General features: G+C 44.7%; 1 protein-coding gene across 1 annotated transcript in view; it reads left to right on the top strand.

The window, feature by feature from the left end:
• The first annotated feature begins 261 nt into the window (after window positions 1–261).
• Chst7 (carbohydrate sulfotransferase 7) overlaps window positions 262–15,534 on the top strand; it is a 64,510-nt gene continuing 49,237 nt past the window's right edge. Inside the window, exon 1 of the mRNA XM_057760011.1 lies at window positions 262–1,849. Within this exon, the coding sequence (XP_057615994.1) occupies window positions 355–1,812 (1,458 nt within the window). The 5' untranslated portion in view covers window positions 262–354 and the 3' untranslated portion in view covers window positions 1,813–1,849. The remainder of the gene's footprint in view (window positions 1,850–15,534) is intronic.

The raw sequence follows: 15,534 nt of genomic DNA on the forward strand, positions 1-15,534 counted from the left end.
GGCTCCGTGCACCCCTGAGAGTGTCCCCGGCCTGTAGCAGCCTAGTCCAAATCTGGTTATGCAGTGAGAGAACCCGGGAGGCTAAGAGGGAGGGGAGAGGTTGCGGGAACTGTGGACAGGGCGGGCAGCTGCTGAACCGGCCAATGAGTGCTCTCAAGAGGTTGAGCCAAATAGAGCAAGCCGGCACCACCGCCTCCCAAGTTTCCTTTAGTGGACGCACTGCCTGGCCGCTTTGCTCCACCCAGCACAGAGGGACCCAAAGAGGCGGGAGCTGCAGTTCGGAGGCAGAGGAGACAGCCACCAGGCGCCTGCTCTGCCCTGGGCGAAGCGGGGGGGAGGGGGGCTCAGTGAACTATGAAGGGCCGGCGGCGGCGGCGCCGAGAGTACTGCAAGTTCACGCTGCTCTTGGTGCTCTACACGCTTCTGCTACTGCTCATCCCCTCTGTACTGGACAGTGGCAGCAAGCAGGACAAGGGCGTCAGGAACTGCCCCGGCCTGCCGCGCAGCTTGGGCGTTTGGAGCCTGGAGGCGGCGGCGGCTGGAGAGCGTGAGCAGAACGCGGAGGTGCGATCTCGGGCCGAAGGAGACGCGGGTCTATACCCTGGGTCCCCAGGCAACCTTAGCGCCGTCGGGGAGGCGGTGGCCCAGGAGAAGCAACACATCTATGTTCATGCCACCTGGCGTACTGGCTCGTCCTTTCTGGGCGAACTCTTCAACCAGCACCCGGACGTTTTCTACTTGTATGAGCCTATGTGGCATCTGTGGCAGGCGCTGTATCCGGGCGACGCCGAGAGCCTACAAGGCGCGCTAAGAGACATGCTGCGCTCCCTCTTCCGCTGTGACTTCTCTGTGCTGCGGCTCTACGCGCAGCCCGGGGACCCCGCAGCGCGAGCACCGGACTCGGCCAACCTCACCACGACCATGCTCTTCCGCTGGCGGACCAACAAGGTCATCTGCTCGCCGCCGCTGTGTCCTGCCGCGCCTCTCGCTCGCGCCGAGGTGGGCCTCGTCGAGGACAAAGCCTGTGAAAGCAGTTGCCCGCCCGTCCCGCTCCGTGCCCTGGAGGCCGAGTGCCGCAAGTACCCGGTGGTGGTCATCAAGGACGTGCGGCTGCTCGACCTGGGCGTGCTGGTGCCCCTCCTACGTGACCCGGGCCTCAACCTGAAAGTGGTGCAACTCTTCCGTGACCCACGGGCAGTGCACAACTCACGTCTCAAGTCTAGGCATGGGCTGCTGCGCGAGAGCATCCAGGTGCTGCGCACGCGCCAGAGGGGCGACCGCTTCCACCGGGTGCTTCTGGCGCACGGCGTGGGTGCACGTCCCGGAGCCCAGGCTCGTGCGCTGCCCTCCGCGCCCCGAGCCGATTTCTTCCTAACCAGCGCGCTCGAGGTGATCTGCGAGGCCTGGCTGCGCGACCTGCTATTCGCACGCGGTGCGCCCACCTGGCTCAGGCGTCGCTACCTGAAGCTGCGCTACGAGGACCTGGTGTGGCAGCCCCAAGCCCAGTTGCGCCGCCTGCTGCGCTTCTCCGGGCTGCGGACGCTCGCCACGCTCGATGCCTTTGCCTTCAACATGACGAGGGGTTCAGCTTATGGCGCAGATCGGCCCTTTCACTTGTCTGCCCGGGACGCCCGAGAGGCTGTGTACGCCTGGCGCGAGCGGCTGAGCCAAGAGCAGGTGCGCCAGGTGGAAGCCGCCTGCGCCCCTGCCATGCGACTGCTGGCCTACCCTCGCAGCAGAGACGAGGGCAACGTGGATAGCGCCAGGGAAAGGGAGACACCCCTGGAGACCAAGGCCAACTGGGCCACGTAACATTCTGATCCCAAACCCTGCCCCAGGGCTGATCCAGGTAAGGTGGCTCTGGACAGGGCGATTGTAAGGAATAGTGTTAGGGGAAACAACTAGCGTGGGGAAAGGGGAGTTAGAAGGTTGCTGTCAGAACACGTCCTGCTTCAATGGGTTCACTTGCTTAGCCACCTCCCTTCTCAGAGGAGGACCTAGAGGTGAGAGATGTGTAATTGTAGCTCAAGCAGCATCCAGAGCTCTCTGCTCTCCCATACCCGCTTATGAGGCGTCAGAGGTCCAAAGGCAGTAGAGAAGCCTAAAGCCTCCTAATGCAACTTGAGACTGGAAACTGACTGGAAGAGTGGAGCATAGGATTTAGAGAACCCTTTTGAGACTGATGGTTCTGAAACTGATGGCTGTTTGGCCTGTGGGGCAGCCTTTTGCCATGGTGTCTGCTGCCAGAGGGGGAAACCAAAACCAAAAACAAGGTGTCACGGAAAAGTGTGGATTCTTCCCCTACTTATTCTTAATTTTTCTGCCTGATATTTCGCCTCTCTTCTCCTCAGGCTCCAGAGCTCTCTTCCTGAGTACTCAGCACGCAAGCACTTTTCAGGCAACTCCAACTCTTGTGACAATTTATGCACATTTGTGTGACTCCAGCCTATTTTAAAGAAGTAAAACTGACATTATTTTCCCTGGCTTGTGGATGCCCTTCTCCCTTCCTGTCTCTCTTCTCTTTTCCCCTCTCTCTAGAGGGTGACTGCTGTTTGCAGGATATCTGACCATATCCCGTTTGTATCAGGTCACAAAAGCTCCTTGGTCAACTTCCTCTAGTGCTCTAAGAAGGCTGGGCTGGGTTTTCCCCCAACTCCCTTGCACCGTTTTGATAGGTGGGCTCTTGGGTGGGCAGTTAACAATTTGTCAAGTAAACTTCTTCTTTTTTTGTTGTTGTTGTTGTTGTTCATTCCCTGTACATTGGTTTGCTAAAATGGCCTCAAACAGGCTCTGTATGTGTCCAGTGTTGGGCTAGCAGATGCTGTGTAACACTGGGCCAAGGGAAAGCTTGTTCTGCATGATGCTCACCATAGTAATCTAGTCAGTGGCATGGGAATGCATTTCCCCAAACACTGCGAATTGCCTTCTGTACAGTGCAGACCAGAGGAGGAAGAAAAGGGACGGATGCCAGAAGTGACTTAAGTTTCCATTTATTCTTTTATAGTGTAATTCAGTATTCCCCTAGGATGGGATGAAGGGACAAAGGTTGAAGATGTTAATGAAGATGGATTTTTCTTTTTGGTTAATAGACCTAGGGTTCAGGAAGTGGTTTCAGGAAACTGACTAACTGAATTTGTTTCTCCCAGTAATCAAATCAGTTTCTATAATTGCTAGGAGGAAGGTAATCTGGTAAAACAGTCTTTCTCAGAACCCACCACTTACTAGACCTACTACTCACTGGCTAGAGCTAACTCACATGGTCTGGCCTAGGCCAATAATTAGCATAAAAGAATGGAAGTCTCTTGAGTGGCTCTTATCAGCACTTCTCAGTCCTAGGTGAAAATTACAGTTGACTTCTTCGGTGAGTATGTTTCTAAAACCTTTTGATAATACTGCACCTTATATGTACCATGATCTTCCTTATTCATGCATACCTATGAGAAAATTTAATCTATAAATTAGCCACATTAAAATATTAACAGCAATAATAAAATGGAATGGTTATAATAATGAATTATAATAAAAGTTCTATCAGTGTATTGTTTCTGGACTGTCATGAGACAGATGGTGTATACACTGTGGATTAGTGTGAATATTCTAGATAAAGGATGGTTTGCATCTCAGATAGAACAGAACAGGACCGCATGACAGTTCATCCTGATACTCAGAGCAGTATAGTAAAGCTTATAAATGATTTCTGCGATTTTCTATTTCTATATCTTGACTGTGGTTGACAGTAGGTAACTGGAATCTGAGAAAGGAAAACCGTATGGACAGGAGAGAGCCATTACTATATATTCAGCCGAGGAACTTTTAGGAAAATGCCCATGTCTGGGATCCCAACTCTGAGATGTTTGTGAGGTAGATCTTGGTGTTGGAGATAGAACCCATAGTCCAGCATATGTTATAAGCAGGTGCTCTATCACTGTAGACACAGGAAATCTGATCCATTCAGTCTATGGTGGGGTCTCCAGACCCAAACATTGGGGTTTCCAAAGCTCATAAGGCAACTACTATACAGCCAAACTGCAAACCACTTGGCTTGGACCAAAGATTCATTTCCTGTGCCAGGCCACTGGCATGAGGCCAAGATCAGAATGAGAACTCAAGGGCTCTTAATAAGCAACAAACTCTGCCACAGTGTTTTATGTGAAAGAACTTAAAAATACAAAGTTCTTTGCAGATAAAGGTGTTATTATGGGAAGGGAAATTATACACAGGGCTTTTTAGCACCTGCACATCTTCAGATGTTTGGTTGTCTTTAGATTCACATCTCAGAGTCCATCATCGCAGAAACACTATCTACTCCTGTTCTGTGCGGATCGCTGCGCTGTCCTGTCCTTTCAGTATGTCCCCCTTTGCCCTCTACCTTTGGTAGGGTACAAGACATTGCAGCAATGAAACACCGCAATCTAAAGCAAGTTGGGGGAGGAAGCAGTTTATTTGGCTTATACTTTAGCATTTCTGTTTATCACTGAAGGAAGTCAAAACAGAAACTCAAACAGGACAGGTCCTGGGGGCAGGAGTTGGTATAGAAGCCATGGAAGGGTGCTGCTTACTGCTTTACTCTACATGGTTTGTTACTATGAGGTTTGCTCAGCCTGTTTCTTTATAGAACCCAAGACCACCACCCCAGGGATGATACTACCCACAATGAAGTGGGCCCTCCCCCATCAATCACTAATTAAGAAAATGCCTTACAGACAGAAGCGTTTTTTTCTCAATTGAGGTTAACTTCCTTTCAGATAACTCTAGCTTGTGTCAAGTTGGCATAAACTAGCCAGCACACAAGACTCCATTCATACTGCCTCTATATGTGTGCATGTGCGTGTCTGTGCATACATACACATACTGATGATAGACCCAGAGCCTTAAGCATGCCGAACATAATTCTACCACAAGGCCCTAAATTTTTAGGTCTTTGATCTTGATAGGATATATGCTGCCATTGAAAGAAGCTAGAGACAGAGACACCTAACAATTAGGAAACTTTCCCAGGAAATCATTCTAAACAAAAGAAATGACCAGCCACCACTATTTTGGAACTCATTACATTTAAATCAGTGAACTGAACCCCAAAGTTCTATGCAAGATTATGTATTAATTATCACTGAAATGTCTACACTTGGTTTAAACCCAGACTACTGAATAACAGGCATTTAAAAACACTGCTTCTATATAGAACCTTTATCGATTCTGACTTTCAGTAGCAAATTAAGCTGTGTACTGTGTTTGAGCCGAAGGCCATTAAGATGATGCTTTGAGATGGTGATGATGGTGTGTATATTTATGTGCATATGCAAGCACATAGATAGGTTATGATTGTGTGTTCATACCAATAATAGGTAGATATAAATCACAGGGCTTCAGTAGCACACAGTTTTGTAAAATGTACCCATGTCCAAATCATTACTACCCCCTTGTAAGTGAGATTTGTGCTTATTTTTGATTCAGACATTCTCTGAGTTCCTTCTGGGACTGTCTTCTTTGGCAAGATCCCTCAGCTGATGGTGGGTTTGGTGTTTGTTTAGGAAATGGTAATACTCTTCAAGTCTGGTGAGTGAGAACTGGGAGAAAACTATTCCTGAAAAGTGATGTGTAAGCCCAAAGTACTAACAGTCATTTCTTGATTTATATGAAGTCAGTTTTGACATTAGGACACAGGAACCCAGGCTTTGGGACCTGGGCCTAGGTTGGTACTTTATTAAGTATAAGAGGTCATTAACTGAGGATGTGGCTCAGTCATCAAGCGATGAAAAACAGTAAACAAACAAACAAACAAAAACCAAACCTAGAACAACTTAAATGTTTACAGTGTGGCATCAGGAACAAGGTGAATATGCGATAATACATTTCTACAATAAAATATAATATAGTCACAGAAAAACAAAAAAAACATAGAAAACTCACCAAAACACTAAATGTGGTGGGAAAGTACAGGACAATAAATATAGTTTAGTCTTACTTATGTATTAAGATGCCAATATATTTTATTTAAATTTGCATGAAACATAACAAGAAGTATATTAGTTGATTCTAGGAATGGAGACTGGTGGGTTTTCATACTCTTTTTCTTTTCTTACCTCATGCTTCCATGATTTCTATACGTGTGACAGATACTAGTTTAATAAAACTAGTTTTTAAAAATAGTGTGAGCTTGTTTAATCACCCCGAAATACGGAGCTGAGATGAGGAGAAACATATGTTTAGCAGGGAACACAGTGCACTTAATGAGCATCCTTTGGGAATCCTCATTCTCCACCCCTCCCCATGTGCTGGGAATGGAACCCAGGGCCTTGCCCAAAGCTAGGCAAATTCCCAGCTCCTTGCAATTATTAAAACAGCATTCCGATCATTCTCTAAAAGTTTGCTTTTAGTTTTGGCTGAGGTTTTCCCTCATGAATACAAATTCAATATAAATAATTGGAAGTGATTCTTCCTAAAAACACAAGCAGCTTATTTAGAATTCTTTAAATATGCCTCTTCTTAGCCTGCTCCCAGCATGAGCAGTCCAGAGGGAATTGAAACTAAAGACACTCTCTGACCTTGAGATGTGTGTCTGACATTCTGGTCCAATGTGGTGGCTCCCAAGTAAAGCTCAGTCTCTCATGTCTTCTGGCTTCCCATGCTCTTGGTTCCCAATGGAACTGAAGGAACTAACCCTAACTGAATACAGTGTCTCTGCTTGAGTGCAGTATAGAGTAAGATTCGTAGAGACTAAGAAACAGTTCTGGCCAAAGTTCAAGAACACTGGGAAGTGGAGGATTATTTGGAAGCTAAACAGGAAGCCATTTTAGTTGGAAAAAAGTTGCAGAGCTCAATGATGTTTCCATGAGAATTAGAACCCTTCAGCTCTGTTCCCTTCCCCTTTCATGGACAGGCATAAAGTCAACAGCCACACTGATATTTCTGCAGCTGGCCTTCCTCATAATAAAGACCATGCTGCTAGAGGCTGAGAATAAATTAGAATGCTAGCCAGTGGTGAATATTTTGAAGTACAGAGGGTAGAGGCTAGGAAAGAGGACCACTACAGTTCAACCTGAGCACTCACTGCATGCTGGATCAACAGATCTCCCATGAGATGAACAGGACAGTCACTTCTGCCTAGAATCACATCCCAAAATAGGCATGGAGGTGATATATTTTTACTTATAGATTTGAAGCCTTTTCTGTGAAGTATTACCTTACAGCTGGGGTGTCAAGGTGCTGGGACGGCAATCTGATGGAAGCACTTTCTTAATTGAAGTTCTTTCTTCCCAGACTCTAGCTTGTGTGAAGTTAACAGAAAAAACTAACCAGGACATTAGGTGATAATGAATGTTTTCCAAAAACAGTAGGTTTTAGATATAGAAAAACTAATCGGAATGTGTTTGGCTAAGAAATTCAAAAGCTTTATTCAGTTTTGACCCTTAGTGCCATTTGTTCATTTAATCATCAATCTAGATGACTATATGCGCAATGGAAATTGTATTACAGGCCAAATTTTATAGATAAAGTTAAATATTACCCATTAAAATTGGTTCTACAAATACTATGAAGTGTAGCAGGAATGTCACAGATATGAGTAAATTTTAATAGAATTTTTTCTACTGTTAAGGCAGTGCTATTTGTGAGGGAAAACTTCAACCCAATGGGAAAACAGACAAACTTAGCATTTAGATAAAATCTAATCAAATTGGATGCCAAAATCTGGCAGTCCCAAAACATAGCATTTGCCTCAAAGGAAACTTTTGGAGCTAAATATGTGTGATGATGGTACCAGAACATAGATTCAGGCTTACCACAAGTACCAGCATGATAGCAGTTTTATGAAGTTTTTACTGTAACAGAACCACAAGAACAAAATATAAATCAAAGCACTTTCAAGATCCATTGATGGAAATATTGAGTAGGTAAGTTACAGCAAAGGGGAGAAATCTGCTATAGGTTGCAAAGGCTCTCTGATAACATTCTTAGCATCTGAGTTGCTGGAAGCTAAAGGTCTCTTTGTCCATCCTAAAACACTGTTACCTAATGATCACACTATGGATTAACATTCAAACACCAGTGAATGGCTATTAAGGAAAGTAAAGATAGCAAGATAATTTGCCTCTGGTTATATAAATTTCTGGCTCTCCACAACACAAGTTGTTCTGATCAGTTAAGCAGCCTTACAGAGCATGTAGCACACAAGTGCTGTTTTTTTCCCTGGCAACTTTAGTTCACACTGGTGTAGAAACCAAATGACTCCCTGAATAGGTCTAAACTCTGGTCACTTCCCTTAGCCTTCTCATCCTTAGTGGTGGCTGGTGAACATCTGAGTACATATTATAAAATATTTGCTCAATTCCTTTACTTCAGTTGAGAGAGCAATTTGTTCAAGAAAAAGCAACCACCATGCCAATGGAAATAATTTCTGAAAACTCTTCAACAAAAAAAAAAAAAACACTGTCAAACAGGCAAGCTCAGCTGTTTCTCACTTGTATTGTTTTTGATGTTTTTTAGTTTTAGTTATAAAACTGATGTATATTGGTTGAAGATTTGACTCAGTGGTAGAGTATTTGCTTAGCATATGTGAGGCTCTGAGTTCAAGAACCCAGCAAACAAAAATACATAAAACCTAAGGATTGGTGACTGAAGGAAGAGATGGCTCCTGCAGAGGATCCAGGTTCAGTTCCTAACACACAAACCAGGCAGCTTGAATACACTGTAACTCCATCCGTGGAATCTGGTGGTCTTCTTGGGCACCTATCCTCTTTACATGTGTGATACACATAAACTCATGTAGGTATGTACACATACATTAAAAAATTTTAAACCATAATTACATGTAACAATGTCAGTTTTATTAATACTCATTTGGCGTGCATTCATTTGTTCTCAAGTAGCATTAGAAATTTGGGGAATTTTTAGTTGTGGGTGTTAGGAATTTTTCCTAACATGAGCTCTCTGCCAATGCAAAATCCCAATCAAGCCAAATCAAAACAAGCCAAATTTAAAAATATCCAGGTTTAATGGGATTCCTGCGCTCTCGGGTGGCCCCGAAGGGGAACCTGGAGGCCGCGAACGTGACCACCAGGAGGAAGGAAAAGGGACCACGTGTTCCTCTTTTGGGAGTTCACTTAAGTACCCCGTGGGAGTGATCCTGACCCCCCACCCCCAGGACCTGGCATGCTGGGTTTTGAAGTCCAGATCAATACAACTCTCAGGCCTGGGGGCTAGGATAGATGCGAGGGGCTGGGGTCTATGCTCACAACTTAACATTCCAGACTTTTTAGATATAGGGATAACAGGAAATTGATGGAGGAAGGTCATTGGTTAAAAAATAAAAAACTGCTTGGCCCTCATAGGTTAGAACATAGGTGGGTGGAGTAAACAGAACAGAATGCTGGGAGGAAGAGAAAGTGAGCTCAGACTCGATAGCTCTTCTCTCTGGGGGAGATGCGATGAAGTTCCGACCCAGGATGGACGTAGGCTAGAATCTTCCCGGTAAGCGCACCTTGGGGTGCTACACACATTATTAGAAATGGGCTAGTCCAGGTGCGAGAGTTAGCCGAGAAGAGGCTAGATATAATGGGCCAAGCAGTGTTTAAAAGAATGCAGTTTGTGTGTTGTTATTTCGGGGCATAAACTAGCCAGGCGACCAGGATCTGGGGTGGCAGGAACACAGCCCACAGCTCCCACTACAGGAAATCAAAGTGATAATTATAGGCTCTCTAGGGAAAAGGGGCATTGACTAAAGTCTGGCTACTTCCTGCGGGTATAGGGCAACGTGGAGAAGGGGAAAGCTAGGTGTTGGTGGGTCCACGCTCAGCAAGAGGTGTGGCTGGAAAGGCATCCCATGTACTGTTATCCTGGAGATGTCAGGCATCTGTTCCTTGGGGGAGATGAGAAGGCATATGTCTAGGAAGAACATATTGTTATTACCAAAGATAAGTGTGCCAGGATGAGGAAAAGGTAGGCCCTTCATTGTGGCATCCTGGAAAACTGGAGAGTGGAAGGTCCTGTCTGCTGGACAGATCAAGTGTCCTGAGTAGGTGCTCGCTTGAGCCTGAAGAGATGGTACCAGCATGGGTGTCCCAAGAGCTTGGCAGCTGAGGGGATGGTGAGGATTACCATGTGAGGTCCTGTCCATCAAGATTCAAGAGACTTAGAATTTAACTGTTTGAGAGCGGGGCAGGTTTAGGGGCATTAGAGTCCACTGGTGGGGGTACAGGTAGACAACTGTCAGCGCGTGAATGGAGAAGGGACCTTAAAAGGGAGAGGTAGGGTAGGTACCCTGCCAGTGGAGGAGATTGGACTGGGAGGGGGAATGTGAGGGTGGCCCTGAGGCAAGTAAGGGCAATGGGGAGAAGGGAGGCCAAATCTTAGTGCATAGGGAAATTAGCCATTTGGGACAGATGGTATCAGACAGTCTCAATTTAAAAAGATTTTGTAAGAGGCATCCCAGGGGAGACAGCGGATCTGGCTTTGAACTGCCAGTGCCCATTTTAAAGTCTGTGCCCAACCAAGTGGCCTAAGTCTATTACAGCGTGTCCGCTAAAGTAGCTCTTAGACCTAATGGGGCCATGGAAATTGAATGCTAGGCGTCCCTAAAGCAAACAAAGTCCATCTCAGCCAAGCCTGGTCTTGCCGGTCTGGCCGCTCCTGGAATCAAACTCTTGGTGTGAGCTCATGACTTTAACAAGAGTCCAATAATTGACAAAAATAAGTACAAATGGGTTCCCCCAAAACCCTATAGGATAGACAAGAAAAAGGGATTCAAAAGACGCAGCAGTTAGTGTGGTGTGGAGAGTGCAGATTTTGGACTAGGGGGCTTATGACACTTGGCCTAGGGCCATGAGGAAAGGGCCACCCTACCCAGTGGGGCCTCCAGATACTAGGACCTGGCATGCTGGGATTTGGAGTCCAGATCAATACAACTCTCAGGTCTGGGGGCTAGGATAGATGTGAGGGACTGGGGTCTATGCTCACAACTTAACAGCAGAGATTATAATAAGATTGAAAAATGTTATTATTTCATTCTACTCCATTGGAGGAGATATAATGGGCATTTAATTTTGGCCTTGGTCAATCCCAGGACTTGAGTGATCAAGTAATTGAAGTTTAACTCTTAATTCCTCCCATGATGCCTAGATAGCAGGGATAGACAGACCAAGATCTCAGCCATTCTCTGGGGCTACCTAGGTCCCTCTTTTCCCCCACCCTCCACATACCCTCCCTAGGTAATGGTTTTCTGCTTTGATTTCTGACTCAACCCATTTTTTGACCTGAAAGTTGTTTCAAATTAAATAAGTCTGAGACCGTGGAGAATTAGTGCAGACATTAACCAGCCGTCTTTTCTCACTGTCACTTTTCAGACTGAAAGTCCAGATGTTTAACATTTATGTTGCTTGATGTCCATTTCTGGGAGCTCTCTCTCTCTTTCTCTCTCTCTCTCTCTCTCTCCCTCTCCCCCCCCCTCCCGTGTGTGTGTGTGTGTGTGTGTGTGTGTGTGTGTGTTTCTATCAACAAACTAACCATTTCTAATTATACTTTGTTTCAGAGTCAGGCTAAAGATATGCTGACGCCCCCACATTGTTGGCATTTTGGGAATTATCTTATCATTGCCTCTAAGCAAGTCCCTTACAACAAAACAATTTAATGGCTCTATTGTCAACATTATCAGTCATTTCCTTTTTCCTTGGCTCAGTATTTCACTGATTTGAAGTGCAAGCAGGAAGATTAAGAAAGCTTAACCTGGGCTATCAGATAAGCCTCAGATGTTAGTGCCATTCACAGTGTGGTTCTCAATGGAGTAGTTAAGGGAAGCCTCCACCAGAACTCCTGTCCATTGAAATGAAGAGTACCACACTTGCCAACCCATTTGCTCTGGAAGTGGTCCTGGAGGAAGGCTGTGACAATAAGCTGGGAAGTAGTAACATAGCCCTGAGGATGGAACTTGCTGAATACCCGGAAATCTCTGCTCTCAGCCCCAGTGTTAAGTGCCAGCTCTCACTTTGAGCATCTGTTAAATAGTTTTAGGTGGCCAGTCTCCATGGTTCCTCACCTGGCATGAGTAGGTGAAGAGGAACAGGAAAAGACACATCAGTCTTCAGCACAGAACCCATACTCTGCAGGAAAGACCAGAAAATTTGAAAGGAAGAAAGGCAGGTCAAAACTTAGAAGTGGGACATCTATGGGGGCGGTGAGATCTACTTGGCATGACTGTGGTTCCTTACTTGACCTGAAAGAGACAGAAGACCACAGAGAAAGATGGAGCACCAAATTCAGTTGGTTAAGCCTTCTGTTCTAAAACTTTAAAAACAGCAGGAAGTTGATTCTTACCCCTCCCCTTCCTAGCTTCAAAGGTTGGAAATAATATGCTTAAAACACTAAGACTGCCTTCCTGAGTTATTCTGTTACAGCAGGAGAACTTCAGCAAGGCCAAAACCCTGCAATCCAGGCAACACAACTGCAGCATACCAGAAGGCAGTTTCTTTTTGATGGCACTAAGGCTATGAGTAGGCCAGCTCATTGGAATTGGATTGATTTTAAAAGAAAAAAATCTACTTTAGAAAGTGAAAGCCAATTTGTGATTTTATTGAATATTCAGGAATGACCTCATATGTCAATGCCATGTATTAAAACCAACCCTTTTAACATGTACTTCTCAAAACAATAACATATAGAAACCTCTTTGATTTTTTTGCATTAGTTGCTCTGTCTTTTATTAATGATTTGTATGCTGTTATCATTCAAGCTAGATTTCTAATAATTTGAACCTATGTACAACCAGAGGGTCTATATTAATTTCAGACAGTATGCCAAATGTTTTCATGCTCCCCAGATTCTAGGTCAAGAAATTTATGAGCTTAGCATTGAATTTTTTATTGTTTCCCGTGTGCTGGCTGGAAAACAGGAGAAAGTGAGCTGCTGGGGTCAGTGTAGCTTGTTGATCAGTAGTGTTTACTTTAGAAGTATACACCAAATTTCATCTTTTATTGCTCTGTAGGAACATAGCCCCATTATAGTTTTACATTGGAGTATAGGAGCTAGAGAGACATTCCAGTGGTTAAGAGCACTAGCTCTTCTTTTAGAGGCCCAGGTTTATTCCCAGAAACCATATGGCAGTTTACAACTGTCCATAATTCCAGCCCCAGCAGATCTGACATGTCTTCTGGCTTACATATATAATACATGTTACAAACACAGTGTACATGCAAGCAAAATACCTATACATATAAAATAAAAATTAAAAGAATTGGAGTATGGAGCTAATTAAATTTTTAATATCTATATCTAAGGTATATTAGGTGTAATAGATTTTGGGGAACATCACACCAAGCAACTTTTCAGGTAGATTTTCAAAATGTTAAAGAAGTACTTTCTATGCTAACTAAAAAAATTCTTTTAAAAAGCAGTAAGTTGTATGTGGTAGCACATGCCTGTAATCCCAGTGTTTGGGAAGAAGGAGAAGGTAGAGTTCCGGGTTATCCTTGGCTCCATAGCTAATTTGAGGCCAGCTTGGTGTTATGGTAAAAGTAAAGTGGCACCATTCCCTGAGTGGCTTCAGTGGGCAGCAGATCCCGGGACTACAGCGGCCTACGAAGGCAGCCAGTCCCAGACAGGGAGCTGCGTAGCAAGTGAGAGCCAGAGGCGTATGAGGCACACCATGCAGAGAAAGTGGGTATTCATTTAGTGGGTTATGGAGGGGAAATGGAAAGGGGGAAGGGGATAAGGGAGAAGAGCAGAGAGAAAGAGAAATACACACACAGAGGGGGAAAGGGGAGAAGTGGGGAGAAGGGAGAGAGGCAGAAGCTGCTTTTTCAGTAGAGAGACAGAAAAGGAAAGGAGTCAGACTGGAAGCAGAAGAAAGATCTGCTTGCCTCCGCAGATGGGGGAGGGAGTGGGCAGGGTTTGTCTTTTAAAGGGACAGGACAGACTATTACATTTCTATCTCTTTTTTATTATAAAAAAGCAGGAGGTTAGGCACAACAGGTTAAAGGCACTGGGGCAGCGGGTTCTCAAGACTACTTCCTGCTTATCTGTGGGCATCATCTTGCGGAGGGGGGGAACCTGAGAAGGCTGGGTGCTGGCCACATCCTGACGTATCTGGTCTCTTTGCTCCTGTCTGGTGTTTGTGTTATGGAAATGTCTGGTATCTCTTACACCTGTTTCAGGTATTGGCAGAACAAAGGACAACATTAAATTTAGGAAAAAAATTTAAGGTGGATCCTTCAATTTGGCTCCCTGGAACTCACAAGAATTCTTTGGGTTTGTGAAAATATAAGTTTTAGACATATGCATTGGATATTTAGACATATGCAGTAGGATATTTATGTCAGAATGACTGTGACAGATATTTTTGCACAATGAAAGGTATTATTAAGACTATGGAAGGCAGAGTGAAAGAGAAATTTGATTAACTTGTATTTGTCCTCACACCTTTATAACTTGCAGGTACACACCTTAATAACTTGTATTTATGTTTTACTGAAATTTGTTTGGTGAGGTTGTTCTTTTAAACTGACAAAACCTCTCAGCTGTCAGATTGCATCAGAGATCTTTGAGAAGGAAGAAATTTTACTTGAGTTATTGATTAAAAACAACAGAGAACTAACTTGGTTGGCACCTAGAGCTACTCCTCAGGGTCCTCCATGATCGCTGAGAGTCGTATATGCCTTTTGCTGTTTAATGCAGGGCCTGCCAGGCTCCAGAAGATCCTGAGAGCTAAGACATCTGTAGGAAGACAGGCCTATGTTGACCTGAGCAGCTAGGCTGTCAATTCCAGCAATTCTGTCCACTGTCTGGAGATCTTCAGTTTAGATGAATGGCAGTTTTTCCCAGTGGTCAGTGCTTGGCAATTGAAGCAAATTGCAGATGGACATTGTTCTGTACCCATTTGTCTTCTGGCTTCTTTGAAGGAAGCAGAGTGCTGCTGTTAGGAGCCAACCTGTCTCTTTTTGTTATGGAAAGTCTTTTAATAATTAAATACTTAAATGTCATATTCCCCAGCTCTCTGAGCAGTTGATGGCTGTTTACTGGGTATATGTGAGTTATAACTACAGTATAGAATCTGCCTAGAGAGCTGAGTCTGAGCTTGACTGTACTGGTTGTCAACTTAACAGGTAAAGCAGGGTTGGATTAAGAGACTTAAAAGTACATACCAATTTAAGACATGAGACTTATTGCTTTGCAGTCTGGAATGAGATACAATGAACAGACAATTATAACACTTAACAGTAAACATAGGCATGATGTGGGAGTGACTTCTTTCTAATCTGTTGCTTTCATTGGTTAATTAATAAAGAAAACTTCTTAGCCCTGATAGGACAGAAAATTAGGTAGGCGGAGTAGACAGAACAGAATGCTGGGAGAAAGAAGCCAAGTCAGGCAGTCGCCATGATTCTCCCACTCCAGACAGACGCAGGTTAAGATCTTCCCTGGTTTTTCTTTGGGTTCACCTTCTTATTTAGCTTCTCTAGGATCACGAATTATAGGCTCAATGTCCTTTATTTATGGCTAGAAACCAAATATGAGTGAGTACATCCCCTGTTTCTCTTTTTGGGTCTG

Source organism: Chionomys nivalis, chromosome X, assembly GCF_950005125.1.
Source record: "Chionomys nivalis chromosome X, mChiNiv1.1, whole genome shotgun sequence".
NCBI classification, from domain to species: domain Eukaryota; kingdom Metazoa; phylum Chordata; class Mammalia; order Rodentia; family Cricetidae; genus Chionomys; species Chionomys nivalis.